This window comes from Colias eurytheme, chromosome 19 (assembly GCF_061535395.1).
Source record: "Colias eurytheme isolate Ceu_HAF_F1 chromosome 19, ilColEury1 Martin Lab GWU primary, whole genome shotgun sequence".
Lineage (NCBI taxonomy): Eukaryota > Metazoa > Arthropoda > Insecta > Lepidoptera > Pieridae > Colias > Colias eurytheme.
The window spans coordinates 2,386,646-2,408,293 of NC_142998.1; the positions used below are offsets into that span (position 1 = coordinate 2,386,646).

The 21,648-nt window shown below is 33.8% G+C and overlaps 2 protein-coding genes across 3 annotated transcripts in view; one reads left to right on the forward strand and one right to left on the reverse strand.

Moving 5' to 3' along the window:
• LOC149900019 (uncharacterized) overlaps positions 1-14,818 on the reverse strand; it is a 28,977-nt gene extending 14,159 nt beyond the window's left edge. Inside the window, exon 1 of the mRNA XM_090112860.1 lies at positions 14,094-14,818. Within this exon, the coding sequence (XP_089968986.1) occupies positions 14,094-14,638 (545 nt within the window). The 5' untranslated portion in view covers positions 14,639-14,818. The remainder of the gene's footprint in view (positions 1-14,093) is intronic.
• LOC149900020 (spermine oxidase-like) overlaps positions 60-21,648 on the forward strand; it is a 23,120-nt gene continuing 1,531 nt past the window's right edge. Inside the window, exons 1-4 of one of the 2 annotated variants that reach the window (XM_090112854.1) lie at positions 60-178; positions 19,888-20,058; positions 20,396-20,608; positions 21,110-21,317. In XM_090112854.1, the coding sequence (XP_089968980.1) occupies positions 19,895-20,058; positions 20,396-20,608; positions 21,110-21,317 (585 nt within the window). In that variant the 5' untranslated portion in view covers positions 60-178; positions 19,888-19,894. Of the gene's footprint in view, positions 179-18,215; positions 18,271-19,887; positions 20,059-20,395; positions 20,609-21,109; positions 21,318-21,648 lie in introns of those variants that run through there. The other variant, XM_090112855.1, reaches the window with a different exon arrangement.

A 21,648-nucleotide genomic window follows, 5' to 3' on the forward strand; every position in this document is an offset into this window, starting at 1 on the left:
AATATCCTTAATCATTGTTATTATCGGTAAATAAAATGAAAATTTAAATGTTCATGAGTCAAGATTGTGTTATCAGTTCAACGCTGGTGCACTCGACGGTCGGCCATATTTGTAATTCACTTCTGTCAGCTGACGACCGGTTCTACTCTAAGTATCTACAAGAAATTCCAAGTAACAGGTACGTACGTTTTATACTAAAGTAATCGCGAACATTCCTCGTCGGTTTCGACTCGTGGGATTTTATTTTGGTGCGTGTGTATGATCTGTGGTGAAATGGCGGGAAGCGTTTGCCGCGTCACGCCGCGGCCGCCATTGTTGAATTTCGTTCGGAAATAATGTATTTTTTCAAGCATCATTAATAATTACAATTTTATTCATGTTTCATTTTTGCTTAATTAGTTTTAGACAGTAAGTTATCATTTTGTGTCATGCTCCTGATTTTTGAAATTATGGTCTTTTTTTTTCACTGATAGGATAGAATCCATTAATAGTTTGTTTTTTATTACATTATCAACTTTCGATAGATGTGACACAATAAAGGTAATCAAAACCTCTTATGACAACATTGATCTGTTTAGTGTTTGTTTTATCAATGTGTTATAAAATGTCAATGATCGTCAATTGTTGGTAACTTACTACTGTGAAATTTCACGCGTGTATGGCAAGATTTTACGAAATATGACAATTGAAAAGTTATAGAAACAAAAGACGATGTTATAGTAGGTATTGTATAACAGTTTTCTACAGTTCTTTTACCACATTATTCTTCAAGAATTTACAAAAATATGTAGTTGGTTCTACGAGTTCCTAATAGATACTAAACTATGCAAGTGTACCTATTTAAATCGGGCAATAAAAAAATAACCTGCCCACCCATTGTACAAAATTGCAAAAGGCCGCTCCTATTATCAAACATCGCATTCTTTCAAGGTTTTAGCGTTATATTTATACGAAATTAAATCCTTTTCCAACTGCCTAAGTTATAAAATGCAAAATCAAAAATAACTATGAATGTATACCGCGCATCTACCTGCAACATCCAAGGCCGAAGGAATTGCCATAATCATCTTATAATGGCTACTTAAAATTATAATTTGAGTCGTAAAAGTATTAACGAACGGATAAGCTTCTATTATCTTAAGCTCTCATCCTAATCACCTATTGGAGTACCTACATACTTGAATATTTCTCATCATTCTAACTACAATAGTGTAGGTCATAAAAATTAGAGGAAACATAAAATTGGATCATAAATTAAAAAAGGGATATGAAATTGCGTATATTTTCATAGAGTAATTTTATAATTAATGCTCTGTTTATGGTCACCTGAATGTATCATTACAGTAGACCGTATATTTATATTATCTATCTGTGGTCACACTATGAGACGAAACAAAAAAGTAATCAACTTTAGTATTAAACTAATAAGCAAAACTAATTCCGGTGATGAATAAATCTTTGAATATAATTAAATTTTTAACATTTATGAAGATTATTTTTATGTAATTTTGTAACAAAGTCCAAACGAATGTTCGTTGATGCTTCGAAGGAATTTGGTTTCTATGCTTCCTTCAAACCTGTTTATATTGCACCGAGTCCTTTTTAACTACTAAAATCATTAATAACTGAAATATTGAAAAAAAAATTCATATCAGTATTTATTTAATGAGCATAGTTACATGCAAACAAATTTGTTGTAGGTATTTGCTTAAATATTACACGATGATAAAGAGATTTTATCAGACATTTTCACACGGTCTTAGAATGAAATTTATTTTTATTAATATGCAGAGGGTCTTCTAGTAACAGCAAGCACATATAAAAGTGTTCCCTCTAGTACAAATCGGGTTTCGTGAAAAAGATTCAATAGTCAATACATATGGCCTGTACCCTCATTGTAGGCCCGTGTCCCAGCAGTGGGAAGGTATATGGGCTGATGATGATGTCATAATATGTAAAATGTTCTTCTAGCACACTGCAGTATTGTCAAATTGGGGATGGGTCCTAAGACCAAGAGATCGTTAAATTTCTTGAGTGACTCAAATAAATGAATCGTTAATACAAAATCGAGTGTGAAATCTCATCTTTTGTGAACATGTTTTGGTACATAATATACACATTATATGGAAACACTAGATAAATATAACGTTCATCATTTTATTATTATCTCGCATGAAATTATTATATAAAATATCATTGCACGTAATTAATGTGGTTAACTTAAAACGAACCACGGGAAATTCATTCATTAAATTTGTACAGAATACCTACTATGCAATATTATGATTTAATTTAAATCCTTTATCAGGTGTTATAGGCCAAAATCCAACATATAACATAATATTAGGTATGCCTAATGTAAGTGTAGTATAATTTATGAATCTTACCTGCGACTCTCTAATCTCTATTAATATGCAAAGAATTGCCATTATGTAAGTGAATATTTAAAGCTGTTGAGAAGATCCATTAACTAGAAACACATTCAAACATTATAATTAAAATGACTAACAGATCTCGAGTATTCATTCTATAATTCCTACGTAAAAATAAACTAAACAACGTATGGCATAATTCGCATTCCACACAAGTCAGCAAATGCATGCTGATTTAGCTCGATCTTAATCCCCTTAGGCATTACGTTTTAAAAGGTTTAGCGATATTCCTTGCGTTGTTTGCATGGCTTCTTTAGTAAAAGAATACAAATGCAATAATAAAGATATATGGTATGAATAATATGCTTTATAATTGGTCAGGTAACAAGATTATGCAGTAGTAATATCAATATTATCTATCCTTCTAGTTAGTTAGGACTATTAGCAATGTTTGTTACAATACTTATTTAGCAAGGGCAAGTAAATACTTCCCCACTTCTATTTCAAAATTTACTTATTTCTATAGAAATAATAACCTACTCTATCATTTTTAGCCAACGTTTCCAAAAACAATGGAGGTATTTGGTTACCTACTCATTGATTTTGATCTATAAATAATTTATTATGTCTTGGACCACTCTAAAAAAAATGTTATTTCAAACACTAACAATAAAGCCCTCGTGAAGTTCAGTAATTTATTTTGTAAAGCATCATTTTCAATATTATTTTTTTAATATATCCTGAAAACTATAAAGTAGTAACTGGACACTAGACAAGCCTATTCTAGGGCCAATTAGTACCTAATATTCTAATACTTACATCGCGATCGGTTCTCACATTAAGGCGACATCACTACCATCCGCAAGCAAGTTTTTTCGAAAAAAAAACTACACCTATTAATCCAATACAATACTAGTAAACGCCATATACTAAATATGGATATGGGTTATTAAATTGTCTATAAAATTGTTAAAGTTTCACTCACACACACATGATAGTTTTTGCATGATTATCGCTTTTTGTTGGCGTTAAACATTACAAATTAATTACTCTACCTATATTATTGTAAAATTTCACATTTCTACAATATATCAAATTGTGAAGAATATTGTCAAGTATAACATATATTTTATTTCAAAGAATCAAGACTAGATATTTGACGTTATGCTCAATTTAAAATCATTAAACGTAGGTATATCATCTGCACCTTAATGACTTGCTCTCTAAGTAACTTGACACACAGGAATTCCGGCGCGAAGCCTTTTATATAGTCTGTAGTCTACAAACCCGTTCGTATTTCCGTGCCTTAGTAAAGCCACAGATAATGTAAAGCGATACATTTCTGAACTGTTAAATGAATCTGAAACAGCTAATTAGATCTAATTTAAAAACTGGATAGTCCCGTTAAATATATTTAAATGACTATTATTATTGTATTAGCTATTTTGTAATCGATATTGATATTTGCATTGATAATTTATTGTGGTTTTCTTAATTTTTTTTGTAGCATTAATGATGTTATGTATTAGAAATATTAATTTGAAAATTATTTGGGACTTGATTCTTCCACATTGCAGTATATTTATGACCATCTTCAATCTTCAATTTTGTGTCTTATTTTACCGTGAATGAACCTCAAACATAACGGTCAATTACAACTCAATATTTCGTGGATATTTTTTATGGAAACCCATGAATATTCGTAAACTAGACGCTGCCAGTGTCAACTACGCGAGGTCACAACAAAACTAGCTAGCCCACGCCTTTCTCGTTAATGTTTGAGCACATTCAATTTACAGCTTCTTCTTTAAACATACTTAGTAAATTGTGATATATTATGTCATCACGTTTTATATTTTCTACATTATCTATTAAAAAGCATACTTTTTTTTGAAGTGAAACTTTTTTAGGCGCGTTGAGAGTAAAATTGCAAGGTCGCGTCATGGCAATACCGTCACGTCCGAGTAAGGCAACGATTTTGGTATCTTTGAATCTTGCCAAAGAAATTTCACTTCTGACACGTATAATGCTCGGCACACACGCTCTTTTTTAACTATTTCAAAACTAGAATTACTTGGATTTGTTTTACCCTTTTAAGGGAGTACATATTTCAACAGACTAACACGTTGTCATGATTGATTGTATGAATATTGATGCTGAAAGAACTATAGTCCGGGATACATCGCCCATTTTTGCAAGTGATTACTATCAAGCTAATTTTTCGTGAGTAGCTTTATTTTGATGAGATGCCCAATAATTTCATGTACGAAACTCTCGATTGTGGTAGCTACCAGAGGAAACAAGGATAAAATATTTTGATTTGATGGTTCTCAAATATTAATTACTAACTGAATGTTTTTTTTTGTTCAATCTCAAGATAATTATCTAAATTATTCGAAAAAATATTTGTCCTACAAAATCTATGGTTTGATCAAAGAGTCCCCCTTTCCAATATGTATCGATAACGAAGTCATCATAAATGATTACTAACCAGCTGATTTTTTTACTTTCACTTATTTAATACTTATATATAGGGATGTAACGATACATGATTTTGCCGATACGATACCGATACCGATATTTGTAGTAATGTATCGGCGATACCGATATCGATGGCTTGGTAGAAAAATAAATAGTGAATTATGTATAAAAAGTTACCAGCATTTAACAGAGACTCAACTGTTAATCGTATTCTTTTAAATAAAAATGCCAAATCAAAAAACAACAAAACCATTTATTTTAGTATTATTATTTTACAAATTCAGTGAAACTTTAAGTAATACACATACAATCAGTACCTAATAAAAGTTTACTATTGGTAGAGTTCTTTCAGAAAACAAAGTGCGCACGCGTGGGCGGCCTCCCGCATCGTTCATTGGGCGCGGTTTTTTGAATTGTTTGATATCGGTATCGGTTGTTTTATTATCGGCGATACCGATATATCGGCTTGCCGATTAATCGGCCGATATATCGGTATCGGTATCGGTATCGTTACATCCCTACTTATATAATTCAACAGACATATTGTCCTACAAATTGCGTAATAAATATTTGAGAACCGTCAAATCAAAAATTTTTATCTTTGTTACCTCTGTAAGCTACCACAATCGAGAGTTTTGTACATGAAATTATTGGGCATCTCATCAAAATAAAGCTACTCACGAAAAATTAGCTTGATAGTAATCACTTGCAAAAATGGGCGATGTATCCCGGACTACTATGTTTTTCAAACAGTAAAACTACGGCTGCAAAAATGGAAAATGTGTTAATCCAAATCTAAATTCGATAGCACGTGCCGATGACAGATGGATAGCATCGCATTGGCGGGAAATGATGCGTTTAAAAACGCGTGTATATTAGGTAAAAACTTTTAATAAAATAAAACTAAAATATAACACCTTCTTGTAAGATACCGTTTTCCACTTCTTATTTTGTCTTGTTGTTAATATAGTTAAAAATGACATGTATAGGTAGCTTTAACTTTTAAATGGTTAACTATTTACCTTTTAATCTTGTTTTGGTGTTAATTATAAATAACATTGCATGAACTAAGAAATATAATAGAAACATGATAACTAAGCAATAGTACCCCATCCGCGTTCTGCCCTGCTTCGTGCCAGTAATACTATCCTTTGACACTATTCCTGACCGTGACTGTGACTACTCTCAAACATTTATTTATTTAAGGGTATCTTCAAGAGAAAACAAATTTATTCACTTAAAAATATACCTACTTCTGTAGAAAAAGTTCAATGTAGGTGCTCTACGTTCTAAAAATTGATGGTATATTTACATTATTTCAAATATCGAGTTCGGTTATGATTGATATATTTTATACAATAATTGTTAAAAAAGAGACATAAATAAGTATTAAAGATTTTTTTTTTATTTATAAAAATGTTACCTAGAGCATGTAACTGCCTTATGTATTCTTCATAGAAAGTCTAGAAATTATTTCAAAGTTCCTAATTGATTAGCGACACACGCATACCATGCGCATACCTTAAATTTGAAACAGATTAAAAACCCTTCCACATCCGATCTAACGTTCTGAAACAGGTTTCCAAAGATAACATAAGATCCTTGTACAAGGTCAGAAGGCCGATTATTTCCGGTTCATCTTGGGCAGTTTGAGAATTTGAAGAATGTTGAAACACGTAATTGTTATGTGAATTTGCTAACAAAATTCATATTATAGTTGGAACATTTTATGTATCTCAAAGAATATAAATAAAGAGTTTTTATTTATATTATTTATCTATTTGCGTAGATGTGCTCTATAACTTCAATTAAGACTAGCAAATCCTGAATTAAGTTCTGTCGATAAATTTAAAATGGAAGATTTTTTTAGCTTATGCATAAGCATTAAGCATGTTAAAAAATCGTATTATTGTAAACTTGAATATTATCATTTATTTTCATAAAGTGGAGCATAATACAAGTGTAATAATAAAAATATAAAGTAGAAAGGCGGATTTTTACTGAAAAGAGAAATCAGTACACAGCTACAGATTTTACTTCGAGGACATAATACATATATTATAAGTTGATATAGTTACGGCACTCAACCTCATATGTATTGTACATAATATTAAAGCTTTTCAACTCAAAAAAAAGTTTCTTTATCAAAAATTCAAAATTGAACTAATATACGTACAGTATTTTTTTTTGTTATTTTTACTTTTACACATGTAAAACGTTTTTACAATACAATATGCTCTTTGGTCTGCTATTCAACCTACAAATTTTCAAAAATCATGTTTTTAAATGTACCTAAGCGGCTATGCAGTTTATAGATGTTTTAATGGGGTAAACTTGTTTCTTTAACTTTTTCTTGAAGTCGGTAAAATAAAATCAAAATACCATACCGAATTCCAACACTGATACATAACTTTTAAACGTATTAAAAATTCCGTCCTGTCTAATAAATTATGTTTCTGGCTATCTTAATATCGTTTAGATATTTTAAAGGTTATATTTTTAGTTGTTTATTATGCAATAATAAAATGCTAAATTTCAAACATTACATAGCTTTCCCATGAAAAATATTTTCTACATTTCTTTTTTGTTATAGGTGCCAGTTTGATCAACTCTAAAAATCAAACAAACAAAAAAATATATGAAAATATTTGAATGCTAAAAATATTTAAAATATATTATTTTATAATAAGTAGTTAAATCTATTTTTCCTGCGATATAAAAACACTTGTAAAGCTATAAATATACCTATTGTAGTACTTACTGCAATTGTATTTAAATGTTCTAAATGAACAGTTAAATAATAGCATTTAAATACAGATAATAAATTACATCTAGTTTACGAAATGACGTCCATAAATTATCTTCAAGAATGATTTTACTCGCTGGTAACCCCATTGCAAGTTTGACCTAATTATGGCGCATTTTGTAACAGTTGTTTACATTTTCTGCGATAAGGAAGTGTTACTTTCATATTGCATTACAAGTTGCTTCCTATGGGTGCCGAATGTTAACATCCGTTAAAGAAACTGTTACGAATAAAATTTATTTAACATTATGTATGATTCCAAAACATTATTTCATAACGTACTAGCTTTCCGCCCGCGTTTTCAAAGAAAAATCCGCATAGTTCCCGTTCCCGTGGGATTTACGGGATAAAACCTATCCTATGTGTTAATCAAAGTTACCCTCTATATGTGTGCTAAATTTCATTGTAATCGGTTCAGTAATATTCGCGTGAAAGAGTAACAAACACACACACACACACACACACATCCTCACAAACTTTCGCATTTATAATATAGGATAGTTGAACAAAAGCATAGTAACTAACGAAAATATACTCATCTTCAAAAATAGATAAGTAGGTACTTTGGTTTTTTAGGATATTATCTGCTTGTATTCTCTAAGCAATTTTGATAGAGCCTATGAACCCGGCAATATTCTTAAGCGCAATACACATTGAGCCCGCCGGGCCGCCGACAAAGCCCGGCGACACAACCCGGCGGCCTGTATGAAAAGAATCATGTCGGCAACATGCGCCCGCGCGTGTTGCCCGCCGACATGTTGGCGGCTTGGGTACGCCTGCGCTCAGTGTCCCGGCGACGCTCGACCTGTAGTGACTTGTATTTTTTACGACATGGAGTGGGACGACGAAAAATGTCTTACGTTAATTAATCTTTATCATGAGAAGGAGGTATTGTGGAATCCAAAACCACACAACCTTTATCGACACACGGCAATCACTGACTGCCAAATAAATTTCTCATCTCAAGCCGCCGACATGCCGCCGACCAAATTTTCCGACTTGTAATAAGTGAAGCCGCCAACTAGACCGCCGACAAAAAGTTGCCGACATATGTCGGCGGCCCGGCGGGCTCAATGTGTATTGCGCTTTTTAATAAATATTCAAACAGTAAGCACCTGCAAAGATTTAGCTGGCCAATTTACTAAAATGTACAATGTACCTATCGTGATTTTAAAATTTAAACACGTAGGTACTGACATTCGTCTAAATACATATATGCATTCCACAGAGGCAAAAACCAGATAAGTGCATTCACCTTGCTAGACTTATGTAAGAATTATAGATAGGTTTCTAGTTTTTATTCATAAATTCTTGTTTGTATGGAATATCCTCGCGAATAAAAAGTGCCCAGTAGTTTTTATTACGCTGTTTTAAATTCCAGTCGGGTTTATTTAAAGATTTTTATTTCTCACGATTATTTATTCTTTTTACTCAATCAATTATCAATGTCAGGTCTAGAGGTCCGCGCCACGCCGGCGTGCCGCCGCCGAGAGACCCCGGCGCGCCGCCGCCGCCGCCGGGTCACAGAAAAATTGGCGCCGAGTTCAAATTTTGCGCGCGAACCATGTGTCACGCACGCGTTGTTGTCTACAACACGGCAACGTCGCATCGATATAGTAGACAATGATGTCTACTATATCGATGTACTATATCGATATATCGATTATCCCACCTCAATAAGAGTCGAAACAAACTTGTGTCTGAAGTCGAGTCTTCTTTCCAAGAAGTCTCGGATTGAGGCGAACTTAATCTTGTAGAGTTCAATCCCCTAAAGACACAGGTTTGCGCGTTCACCGCTAAAAAGACCCCATTTGTCGTAGAACATCGGTTTAAAAATACTCCCTTACTTAGTATATCGGAATCCTCGGAGTTGATATCTCGAGTGACGTTCAATTCCGCAGTCATTTGGAAGCGAAGGCTAAATTAGCCTCGAAAAAACTTGGTGTGCTCAGTAGATCGAGACAGTACCTACTTCAAGCCGGCCCACCGACTTCAGCTGTACAAGGCTCAGGTGCGACCGCATATGGAGTACTGTTCTGATCTCTGGGCCGGAGCCCCACAGTATCAACTCCTTCCTCTTGACCGCATCCAACGTCGAGCAGCTCGAATTGTCGATGACCGTAGGCTTTCCGATAGGCTCCTCGATCCACTGTAAGTGCGAAGAGACGTTGCGTCTCTCTGTATACTGTACAGAATCTACTATGGGGAGTGCTCTGAGGAATTGTTCCACCTTTTACCAGCCGCACAGTTCCACCACTGGACCACACGCCGTAAAAACCAGTTCCATCCGCACCATCTGGATGGTTGGCGCTCCACCACTGTCCGCTTCACCCGCAACTTCCTTCCGCGTACGGTGAAACTATGGAACGATTTGCCACCTGCGGTGTTCCCGAACAACTACGACATTGGGGCCTTCAAGAAAAGAGCTTATTTGTCCATAAAAGGCCGGCAAAGCACTTGTAACACTTCTAGTGTTACAAGTGTTTATGGGCGGTGGTGACCACTTAACATCAGGTGGCCCACCTGCTCCTTTGCTTGCTCTGACATAACATTGCCAATAAAATTATTGGCAATGTTTATAATTATCATGTTCATCACTAAATAGTTAAGCTACTTGATTTTAATAAAAATATTTTTTTATTAAACTTAAAGAGAGATTTTTCTACTGCCCGCCCACCCCCTAATAACTTTAAAAATAACTAGCCCACGCCGGCGACGCCGCGCCGCGCCGGGTGCCGCACCCGGCGCGCCGCCGCTGGGCTTTTGGACTGCGGCGCGGACCTCTAGTCAGGTCAATAATTCTTAATTTACTTATTACACCAAAAATATGTATCTAAACCAGTGTAATACCAAAAATGCTCAAAGTAATTTCTTTGTACCTTAATAGGTATAGCGAAGCCGAGGGCGGAAAGCTAATGCTTTCCGCCCTCGGCTTCGCTCGCTTTGTTTAAAAACTAATACCTAAATTATATACTAAAACCTTCCGCTTGAATCACTCTATCTATTAAAAAAACTGCATCAAAATCGGTTGCATGGTTTTAAAGATGGCGGACATAGGGACAGAGAAAGCGACTTTGTTTTATACTATGTAGGTAGTGAATAATTATCATTGAAACATATAATATTAAGTACCTTTAAATGTAAATTAACCTTAACAGTTCCGATCCCTTCACTATATGATAAACCAGTATATTTAATTATGCACAACCTTTCAACAATATGATCATTATAATTTTAAATTACGTATGACGGAAAATTTAAAAGTAGGTAAATAATTTACATTATTTCATCACGAATCATAATTAATTATAGGAATGAGAGATCAATAATAATGAGAGTAAATTGTTTAATTGTCGATTGTACTTACAATTTTCTACAGTTTATAATGAGTAGAAGATCAATTTGTTTTTTTTTAATTACTAAAATAAAATTTAATTCAAATTTAAAACTAAAAAACTAAAAATACATAAATTTACTTTCTTACCTATCACTGTACTAATTTCTTACCACTTAAACAATTTCGAATATCACTGAATAATAATATAGTTTTGTAATTTGTAAATAATCGATAGCAATTGTTTGACGTAGTCAAACAAATGAATGCATCCTGTAGCAGGTTTAAAAGAAAAAAAGCATTCCAAGCGTTCTAAGAAAAAGCTCTATGGATAAGTAAGGAAAAAGTTCTATTCATTGAAAAATGTACCAATCACGCACAATCCTATCGCCTATCTTTCTAATGCATTCCCTTACTTTAAATACGGTCATGATGCAGCAAATTAGGTCGATTCGGTTTTAAGAGATTCATAGATGAATATAATATAGAGAACAATATTAAATGATGTTTGATATATTTCTTATGTACATAATACATTTATGTATACTCTTTGGACTCAAAAATATTCCTGGCTGAATACAATTTTTGAAGTGAAACTTCTTTATCGGAGGTGGACAAAAATTTAGTGTAACATTTTTGCATTACGCCGTATGCGTGACATTTTTGCGTTACGCTGTACGCGTGACATTTTTTGCGTTACGCCATACTCGTGACATTTTAAGGTCATAAAGAAGTTTCACTTCTTACGTGTGTACTCTAGTACACGCATAATTTTTTTTTTAATGAAGAAAAGGAACATTCTTCAAATACACAGTTTAAATATTCCACTAAATAATAATTCCGTAATCAGATATTCTTTTGATTGTTCGTATTTAAAGTCACAAAACAAAAAGCTGTCTGTCTGTCACTTGCAAAGTCGAGTGGAAGTGTCAAATATTTGTCACGGGATTAAAACGAAAGTACTTTATCACTTTTGATGAAGTGTGACGTGAGTTGTGAAGGGTCTTTTAAAGTTCGTCTCATTGCTTTTAGGTTGAAGTACGCAGATACAAAACTTTTGGTACATTTTAGCAAGATTGTTTATAAATGGCATAGGCAGCGATATCATTTATTTATTTGTTTTAAATAAAGTTTAATTTTACTGCAAATTGTGTTTAAGTAATATGTTATTATTCATCTATTAATTTAAATAAATCAATTTTAATTCCAAGAAGAGCACGCGCTCGCTTTGATTATATATTTTCCAGAAAAATTGTACCTCCTTACTGTCAACAATAAAAAGTAATATGTATAAAAATAAGTCTCCATCAGTTTGCGCTATTCTCTTGAATGCAATCTTCTTCTAAATTTTGCACACCTAGGTACCGATTTCTTTGCCACATTCTCGTGAAAGGGCAAGCCAAACCTAGGCTACCTAAATCTATACTAATATCACAGTATTACAATATAATATTGTAATACTGTGCAGTGTGTGAACAAACTCTTCAGATTTATAATATATAAATCTGAAGAGTTTGTTTGTTTGTTTGAACGCGCTAATCTCAGGAACTACTGGTCCGATTTGAAAAATTCTTTCGGTGTTAGTTAGCCCATTTATCGAGGAAGGCTATATCATTACGCTAAGACCTACAACAGTGGAACCACGCGGGTGAAACAGGGAAGCGCAGTTATATTTATATACCTACAGCACGCAGTCAAGGCATACGAGTGAACCTAAACACTAACCGTGATCTAGTGCATCCATCGCTATGCGGTCACAAATACCTAAACAGCTCGCGGAAGTCTAGAACTCAAGACTACCGGTACATACCTATTACCTATACCTGTACATATATAAGCCTCCGGTTCTGCTCAATACAAGTTTTTATCGGCATTTATAGTAACGGGAATCTATCTAGAGGAAGTTTAGTAAAATTGTACATAAGATTGGATAAGTTTATATGTTGGTATATAATATATTACAATTGAATAAAATTTTAAAGTTAAAAAGTAAAAATATCATAGACTACTGAAATCAGATTTGAATATAAATATAGAGTGTCCGTATATACATAGTAGTCTTTGATATAGAGTCAATTGGAATTAATAAAAATATTAAAATAGTGTGACCACGCTCGCTGTAAAGTGTTCGAAATATAATAATGTCAATTTTACTAAATCTCGTTTTAAATCCGACTCAATAAAAGGTTTTCAAATTGTGATATCATATAAAAAATTCTAAAAGTTTAATAAGGTGTAGGTTGTATACGTACTGTATATTATTATTAGTCTGTGGTGTAGGTATTATTTTTTGTGTTTAATTTAATCTACTCGCGTAAAATTAAACACAAAATAATATACACTATAATATAAAGATTGCTTTGAATTCGTTTTTTACCAACAGTCTTAATTATAAACTACCTATCCCTACAATCAAAACTTTCTCAAAAGGTACCTACAACTTCCAACACAGTTTTTTTTTGTAATCTTATCAAAACAAAAGAACTAAAAAACTCTACCGGATGGGCTCTACTTCGGTAGCAGTTATCCATTCAAATTTTATCTTCCGACGACTCAATTTATAAAACAAACCTTTCAAAGCAATCTGCATGCAACAACAAATGTTACGCTAATTATAAATGATAACAGAACAATAAAATAGCGCGTGCGAGCGAATTATTATTAACCGTTGAACGCGGAACATTTTTTTCACCCGCCATTCACAAATAACCGACACTGGAGACCGTTAACACCTGCCTACTGCCTACCTAGTCACACAGGCCACAAGCTATATGATAAAGATGCAAAGATAAAACTGAATATTATATTCGATTAGAAACCAGAAATTTTAATTCGGAATTCTGATACGTTCATAAATCATCGAATCTAGCACACAGTTATGATTCTCGAAATTAAAATCAAAATACCTTACAGTTACGCGTTTGCGATAACCTGAATTAAGCTTTAGAGATAAAGCGTGTCCCAACTTAAATATTTAAATTATGCCGTAAGCACACGTATCTTTTATCCTAACGTACTGGAACGTAATCTGCGCGACCGGTTTCAAGGTATTCTTAACGGAAACGAGCTGAAAATACAAGAAATTGATTGATTCGCTCACCGGCCGTTCGGCGCTGACGGGGAGTGCACCAGCTTCACCGCGAACAGGAACTGTATCGCACACACCAAGAGACAGCAAAGGTTCAACGATAATGTCAGAGCACACAGAGCTAATGTCACTTCGTACACTACGGCAAATTCCTCCGGCGCAGTCGTCGCGGGCGCCGATATTTTGAGCAAAAACAGCAGAGCCAACAACGCGAGCAGCAAGCTGATCAGACACAGCAACGCTAGAGAGGTCAGCGCTTCTTCTGTGGCTGCTCTATTGCTGCGACTTCTAGGCTGCCTAGATGTTGGCGCTCCCGTCGCATTGCCGTTGGCAAGTTTCGGTGGGGAAGCAACGGGTATTGGGGCGACCACTGGTATAGGTGCCGCAGTCGGTTGCGCGCCCGGGCTGACGCTGGCGGAGGTGCCTCCGACGGAGTGCTTGGAAGAGTCCAGGGTGGAAACGTTCAGGGGTATGTGGTGGTGCGGCCGCCGCGGCATGTTCTGATAGCGGTGTTCGGCATCGTTAGCCGCCGGCGGCCGCGTCGCATGTTTCAACATAGCGCAGCTCTTACACCGTGGCCCGCCATCCCGCCGACAGGTTTCCCGGCATTCGGGCCGGTTCTGCAATACACCACACGACCGCACAGCACGACGGACGCGATTCAACTGTGGCCGCTAGTCGACGCTCCCCCCTCGGCTCTACCTGCCGTAATAATGTCAATCAAACCGGTGCAGGGTGCATACAATACTTGAGTTACCCCAACAATATACAAAGAATGAAATAAAAACATTACATTGATACAAACAACAGAATAATGATTGTTTGAATAGAGGCGTGCAGAATGTTTGTAAACTGACATTAGAAAGGAATTGCAAAGCCTAAACATTTACGTCATGCGATTTTCAAGATCACATGTTTGTAAACTTGTTTATTGGGTTCCTTAACGACGGTTAATTTAAGCGGTTCGAATTAATATCATTTTATTCATAATTGCTTATATCAAAGATTAAATAATCATTAAATTTAATTTGGTTTTAGAATAAATTATTAGTACCACATTTATCGCATGTCTGTTTAGTGTAACCCCTCCCCTTGTTTTATCTCTATGGCAAAAAAATATTAAATCGATAATAATTTGATACCACGTTACCGATAACTGCATTGTGTGTTTTCGTTCCAGCAAGAGAAATATTTGAACACTCCATTTATTCTATAATCTATAAGTTTTACCGCGCTTTACTATCGAAAATATCAATGTATCAATAAGAAAAAATACAAAGTAAATTCCCTTTTAAGAGTTCATCTCAATACCAAGTCGACCCGTTTCTTAAAATGTGGAATGAAAAAAAAAATGTAGAGCTACTAAAAATTTTGACAGAAATTGTTTTCAGTATGAAAAATTAAGTGAACTATACAATTCTTCAGCTGCATACCGGACAATAATATAACAGTGCATGTAGATCAAACGAGCGAATGCTCGTTCTTAGTTCTTACCCCAATATGTCAAATTATTTTAGTATAAAAAGGCGAAGAGTATGCTTTCGTTGTTCTTAGTGCATTCGAAAAGATTCTATGCAATGTTCTAATACTGAACAACAATTAATACGAGTTTTCGTTTGTACAAAAAGATCACGAAAGATTGCTCTTGCTCTAGCTCTATATTCGTTTGACCAAAATGCACCGTAATACCTAGTATATTATTATTAGTCTGTGGTAATACCCTTTTCCACTTCCACTTCTTATCATACTGAAATTAGGTCCATCTATTATTTTTGTTGACTCTACATTTACCTTTACCGCAGCTCTATACCACGAACATACCTGCCATCAACTTTGTTGAATAGCTATAATAACCAGACTTATAGTAAGAATTATAATTCTATCTATCTATCTGATAAAATGGTATTTATTTTACTCACTTATTATGCCAATTTTCGAGAAAACAAAACCAAATTGGTACTTCCCTCTTTAAAATCTCCCAACTCTGTACCGTTCTTAGCCGTTCATTTAACAGGTGCTATCGGCAGCTCTAAAGCAAACATACATCAAATAAAAAACTTAATAAATAAAGGATAGATATAAGTTTATTGTGCAATCGGCCGAGACGCGTGCATCACCTGTATAACAGCTGTTGGTGCCAGGCAAAAAAACGAGCGAGATAGGAATTAAGATTATACGACGATCCTGATGATGCCTGAATATAATTATTCTAAGCCTGAATATTTATTTAAGTTATAATTCGTTATTGAAAAACTAAAATTTAATATCTATGTAAACAATTGGTTCTTTTTTGTTCTACATATTATGAAATCAACTTTCGATTTCAAGACTACTCTTTACTTCTCTCTGGTTCTAAGAAAAAACATAACATTATGTATGAAGTTAATAGGTATGGCGCCAACACCATTTTTGGATCATAATTTTATGACCTAAAGATAACCTAAAGATTATATATAGCTAAAAATAATTTACATAAAACGTGAAAATATGTGAAGATTGATGAATGGATGTTTTTCCAGGTTTCCTTACAAGTGAAGCCACATTGTTACATAGTTAATTATAAAACTTTCAGGTAAATTAATGATATTTAAAACGTTAACTAAAATCAATATAAGCCTCAGGAGGTCTCGCTGATAAAATGATATCAATAATATAGTAATTGCCTGTACATAAATTTAATTTACAGCCGGGAATCGAATCCATGTCCTCAGGTAATAAATCTTACACATCATTGAGAGGACGTTGTCCGTACAATATAACGTTGCATATACTAAGTGACCATGGTTGAAGAAAATTTGGGATACATGAAAATTTATGTATGTAGAGATTAGAGCCTATACATAAATTTTCTTCCTTATTTCCTTTTATTTATCCATATGTATGTATATTTCACAAGCGCAAAATTGTCACCAAATACGATTCATTGAACCTTTTATTCAAACAGATTTTAGTAAATAATTTTATTTGCCGCTAGACTCACTTCAAAATTCAAATGATTGGTTCCGTGCACAATCACATCAGGTTACTGACGCTACTAAAATATGTAATTTAATTTCCATGTATAGAAAAGATATAAGAAGATAATACTTACCTACGTTTTATCCAAATATAAACCCTTGATTTATAGGATTATACATAAACTAGGTTTCCGCCCACGGTTTCGCTCGCGTTGTAGAAAACTTAACAAATTTTATACTTAAACCTTTCTAAAGAACCACTCTGTCTATTAAAAATAACGCCATTAAAATCTATTGCATATTTTTAAAGATCTAAGCATACAGACACACAGACAGCGGAAAGCTACTTTGTTTTTATATGTACTATGTATGTAATGGTCCTATTGAAATACGTAAACCACAGACACCCTAAACATCTATATACTCGCAAACAGGCAAGTATGAAAGAATGCAGTAGGTCTAGTTTAAGTCGCGGTAAACCAAACATTGTTTTTCAAAAAAGTGGCCCGTGTGATCTTATTTCTTTTCGTTAAGCGTCATCATGATTCATGAATATTATGGATTAATTGAGAAGACGAATAATTAATTTGTATCTTCTATCTGGGAATTAAATTTCTTAGATTTGTCTCTATCATCAAATTAAAATTTCCTGAAAAAACATACAAAATAAAGTTTTATATACAACATAAGTTGTACAGCATAAATACTTAGTAGCGATGTATCGGTTTTACGATTTTAAATATTTACAACAAATTACTTAGTAAATTCTACTATTGCTCAAATAAAGTACATATAATAATTAGTACTTGGCTCTTTTTCTTTTCGAATTTATCTGTCTTCTCTATCATTTAGATTTATTATAAGCCTTAGTATTATGACACGTGATTAAAATGTTATTCCTAATATAGTATTTCTTGATACAATAAAAGAATTCTAATAACACTAACAAAGAAGCACTCATTCTAGACTTAATAATAGCTCAACTTACACGCTTCCAACATCGCTTCAGTAAAACCAACTCTATCACAAGGTCATAAGAACTACAATTAAAATCACACGTCACTAAACCGGTATTTACAAAATACACGTATGTATTTTTCTCAAGATAATTAGAATATAATCAATTACGTAATAGCTGGGGTCAGTGAGATAAACTCGCGTTCACATGTGATTCTGTGTTTATTCACAATAAGGAATGGTTGTGTGAGTGATTAAGCTAAAAAAATGGCGGCGTAAGTAATTATAACTCTAAATTTATCGATATAAATACTCGATTTACAATTTTCTATACGTATTTTTAGAATTGTGAGCAAATTCCAAATTCAACTAAGTAAAATGTTTACAGGGTTCTCAACATATTATTATCACTATGTACGAGTAATGCCGGTGTTAAACTTATATTATACAATTTTTTTATATCTAAGAACAAACTCATCATTTAAGTTTTTTTTATTTCATATTTAATGCACAACCTTGGATATATCTGTTTCGTACATAACTACATAATTAATGCAAATTAATGTGTAATGTGTACATATCTAGATATTTTATACTTCTGCTTGTAAAACCGTGGAATACATACAATACACTTAAAAAATATCATTTATTTTATTAAGTAGGTAGGTACATAGTTAATATACATCTTATATATAAAAATGAATCGCAAAATGTGTTGGTAAGCGCATAACTCAAGAACGGCTGAACCGATTTCGTTAATTCTTTTTTTATTAAGTATATTCCTTGAAGTACAAGGATGGTTCTTACGTAGAGTAACGTAAATATGTACCACGGGCGAAGCCGGGGCGGACTGCTAGTACATAATAATATTATTAATACGCTATGTTTTTTATGTTAAATTGAACGTTATTAGTTCTTTATTTAATTATAATAAACGAATGTGTTAACAGCTGTTATGTTTGTTTGACTAACCTATCGAGCAAATATCTGCCAAATTTTAGATACTTAACTAGTAACCTACATCTTTTTGTAAGTAAGCAATTATCTACTTATACATATTATCATTTATATGCGGCATAATTTCATTATGACATAACTAACGTAAGAGTAGGTAAATGAATGTAAAATTATAATGCCATTAATATCTCATTATGCTAAGTTCAATCCACTGAAATGACTTCAAGTTAGTTCCTGAGTCCTTATAACAAAGTTTTTATCAGCTATCGGCTTGTCAAAGGTACAGAAAGTACTTTCTTTATGTACATACATACTTTATGGTCGTAGCTTGTTTATATTACTAGGTATGTACATATAACCGTGGTATAACTTAGTGGTACATATAACTTATTAAAGAAATGTATTTCGAATACACCATGATAGAAGTTCCATGCCAAAAGATCATACCTTGATATAATATATTGGTCCATGTACTAACTGCAGAGTATTGACTAAACAGACATTCTTATATCTAACTCAGTAATTAGCTCTGAATAGTCCGAAAAAATCTAATATGTTCATCATTTTGATGTACGACTATATTATATACGACTAGCTTTTCACCCGCAGCTTCGCCCGCGCAGTCAAAGAAAAACCCGCATAGTTCCCGTTGCCGTGGGATTTCCGGGATAAAACCTATCCTATTTCCCGGGGTAAAAAGTAGCCTATGTCCTTTCTCGGGTATCAAAATATCTCTATACCAAATTTCATGCAAATTGGTTCAGTAGTTCAGGCGTGATTGAGTAACAGACAGACAGATAGAGTTACTTTCGCATTTATAATATTAGTAGGGATATACGACTATTGAAGTTCGAAAATATATTTTGTCTCTATCAAGGAATCTTTTAATAAAGGTTGTCCTCAATCCTACAATCATATTATGCTCTATTTTCCAGGCAAATAATGGACGTCATAGTCATAGGATGTGGAGCGTCAGGTATAGCTGCCCTGAGGAAGCTGCATGATGCAGGACTGAAGGTTCTGGGCCTGGAGGCTGAAGACAGAATCGGAGGGAGGATTAAGACTGTTCAATATGGAGACTGCTACTTGGATCTTGGTGCTGCGTGGTAAAAAATTAAATATTTCGTACACTAGTTATGCTCTAGAATTCTAGGAACGAAGACAGTTCCTATTTATGTGAATATCTACGTGTGAAGTAAATATGTAGTAACTAATTATACATTTGAAAATGTTTTACGAAAATTTTCTGTTCGAGTAACCTATACCTAGACCGTACCTACTTACTTATATCATTTTTTTATGATCCCATCGTTTGATCGTGAGAATTTTTTTTTAATTTCTGTGTAGCTTGTTCTTTACCTTCTTTTCATCTTACCTCCAACGATACACACGGCTTTATGTATTTGAGTAATCGCATTTAATTTCACCTCTATACATTTCTAGGTGTCACGGTGAAAAAGACAACATCGTATTTGAAATAGCGAATCCCTTAGGTCTGCTAGGGCGTCCTAAACCCGACCACAAATGGTACGTTCTGTCCAATGGGGAACTGCTTCGTTCTGACGTGAGTGAAGGCATACTTACTGCTTTGGACGGAGAGGTGGCTAAAGCTAATAAGAACACGAAGCAATCCATCTCTGACTGTGTTAGGAAGGCGTAAGTTTTTTTATTTCGATAATATAAGGTTTAATCGTAGTAAAAATGTTTGGATACCTACTTATAGGATGTAAAAGGATTTAAGTGTTTATGACCATTCACCGTTTTTCTTTTCAAGGTTCATCCTTCGTTCTAAAACTCGACTTATTTGTATGATGTCGAACTAACTAAGCAAGTATTTCAGAAATATCTAACTACAATACACAAGGCAAAAATAGCGATGAATGTTTTTACACGGTTGTTTTAATAGTGATAGCAGCAGAAATCAAAATATTATGTTAACACTGAGAAAAATTATAGTTATTTCAATCAGTAAGCAAAACATTTCAGCGTGAAGATTTTCTAGTCTAGTAGCTACCTACCTACTAAAAGTAGTTTTCGAAGTTAACTTCGATTATTGAATCGGCTTATGAAAATATTACTTGCCCGGTCACCTATAACATTATTTTTCTAAATTTTTAACTAATTAGTAAGAATTACAAACATACAATTCTGTTACAGAGCCAAATCCAACCCTACATTGAAAAAGGACCCAAAACTATCACAGGCTTTTGTAGAATGGTTTGAAAAGAACAACCACGTCGGGGGTCAAACTGATCCTCTGAAAGGAAAGTCCTTGAAGGGTTTGGAAGAAAATTGGGGCTGTGAGGGAGAATTCATGCTGAACTGGAAAGGAAGGGGCTATAGGACTATCTTGGATGTTTTATTGGTAAATACCCACCTATTCCTTATTTAACTTACGATACGATACTACGATAAGGTCTACGATATAAATGCACTTGTGGTAACACTTGATATGTATCTTAAAAATATGATTGTGATAAAATCTTTACAACTATAATTTCAGGTGATTATGCATCGATCGGCATTGATCCAGTTTCAATCCCGATTAGCATTACAGTATGCTTTACATTAAATTGGCAACATCTGATACTCCAATGTTTGTTTGCTTTTCAAGCCATTTGCAACAACTTGTTGCTGTTCAAATTAAAGTTATTAATTTTCAACACGGAAATATGTACATATCACACTTCAATAAC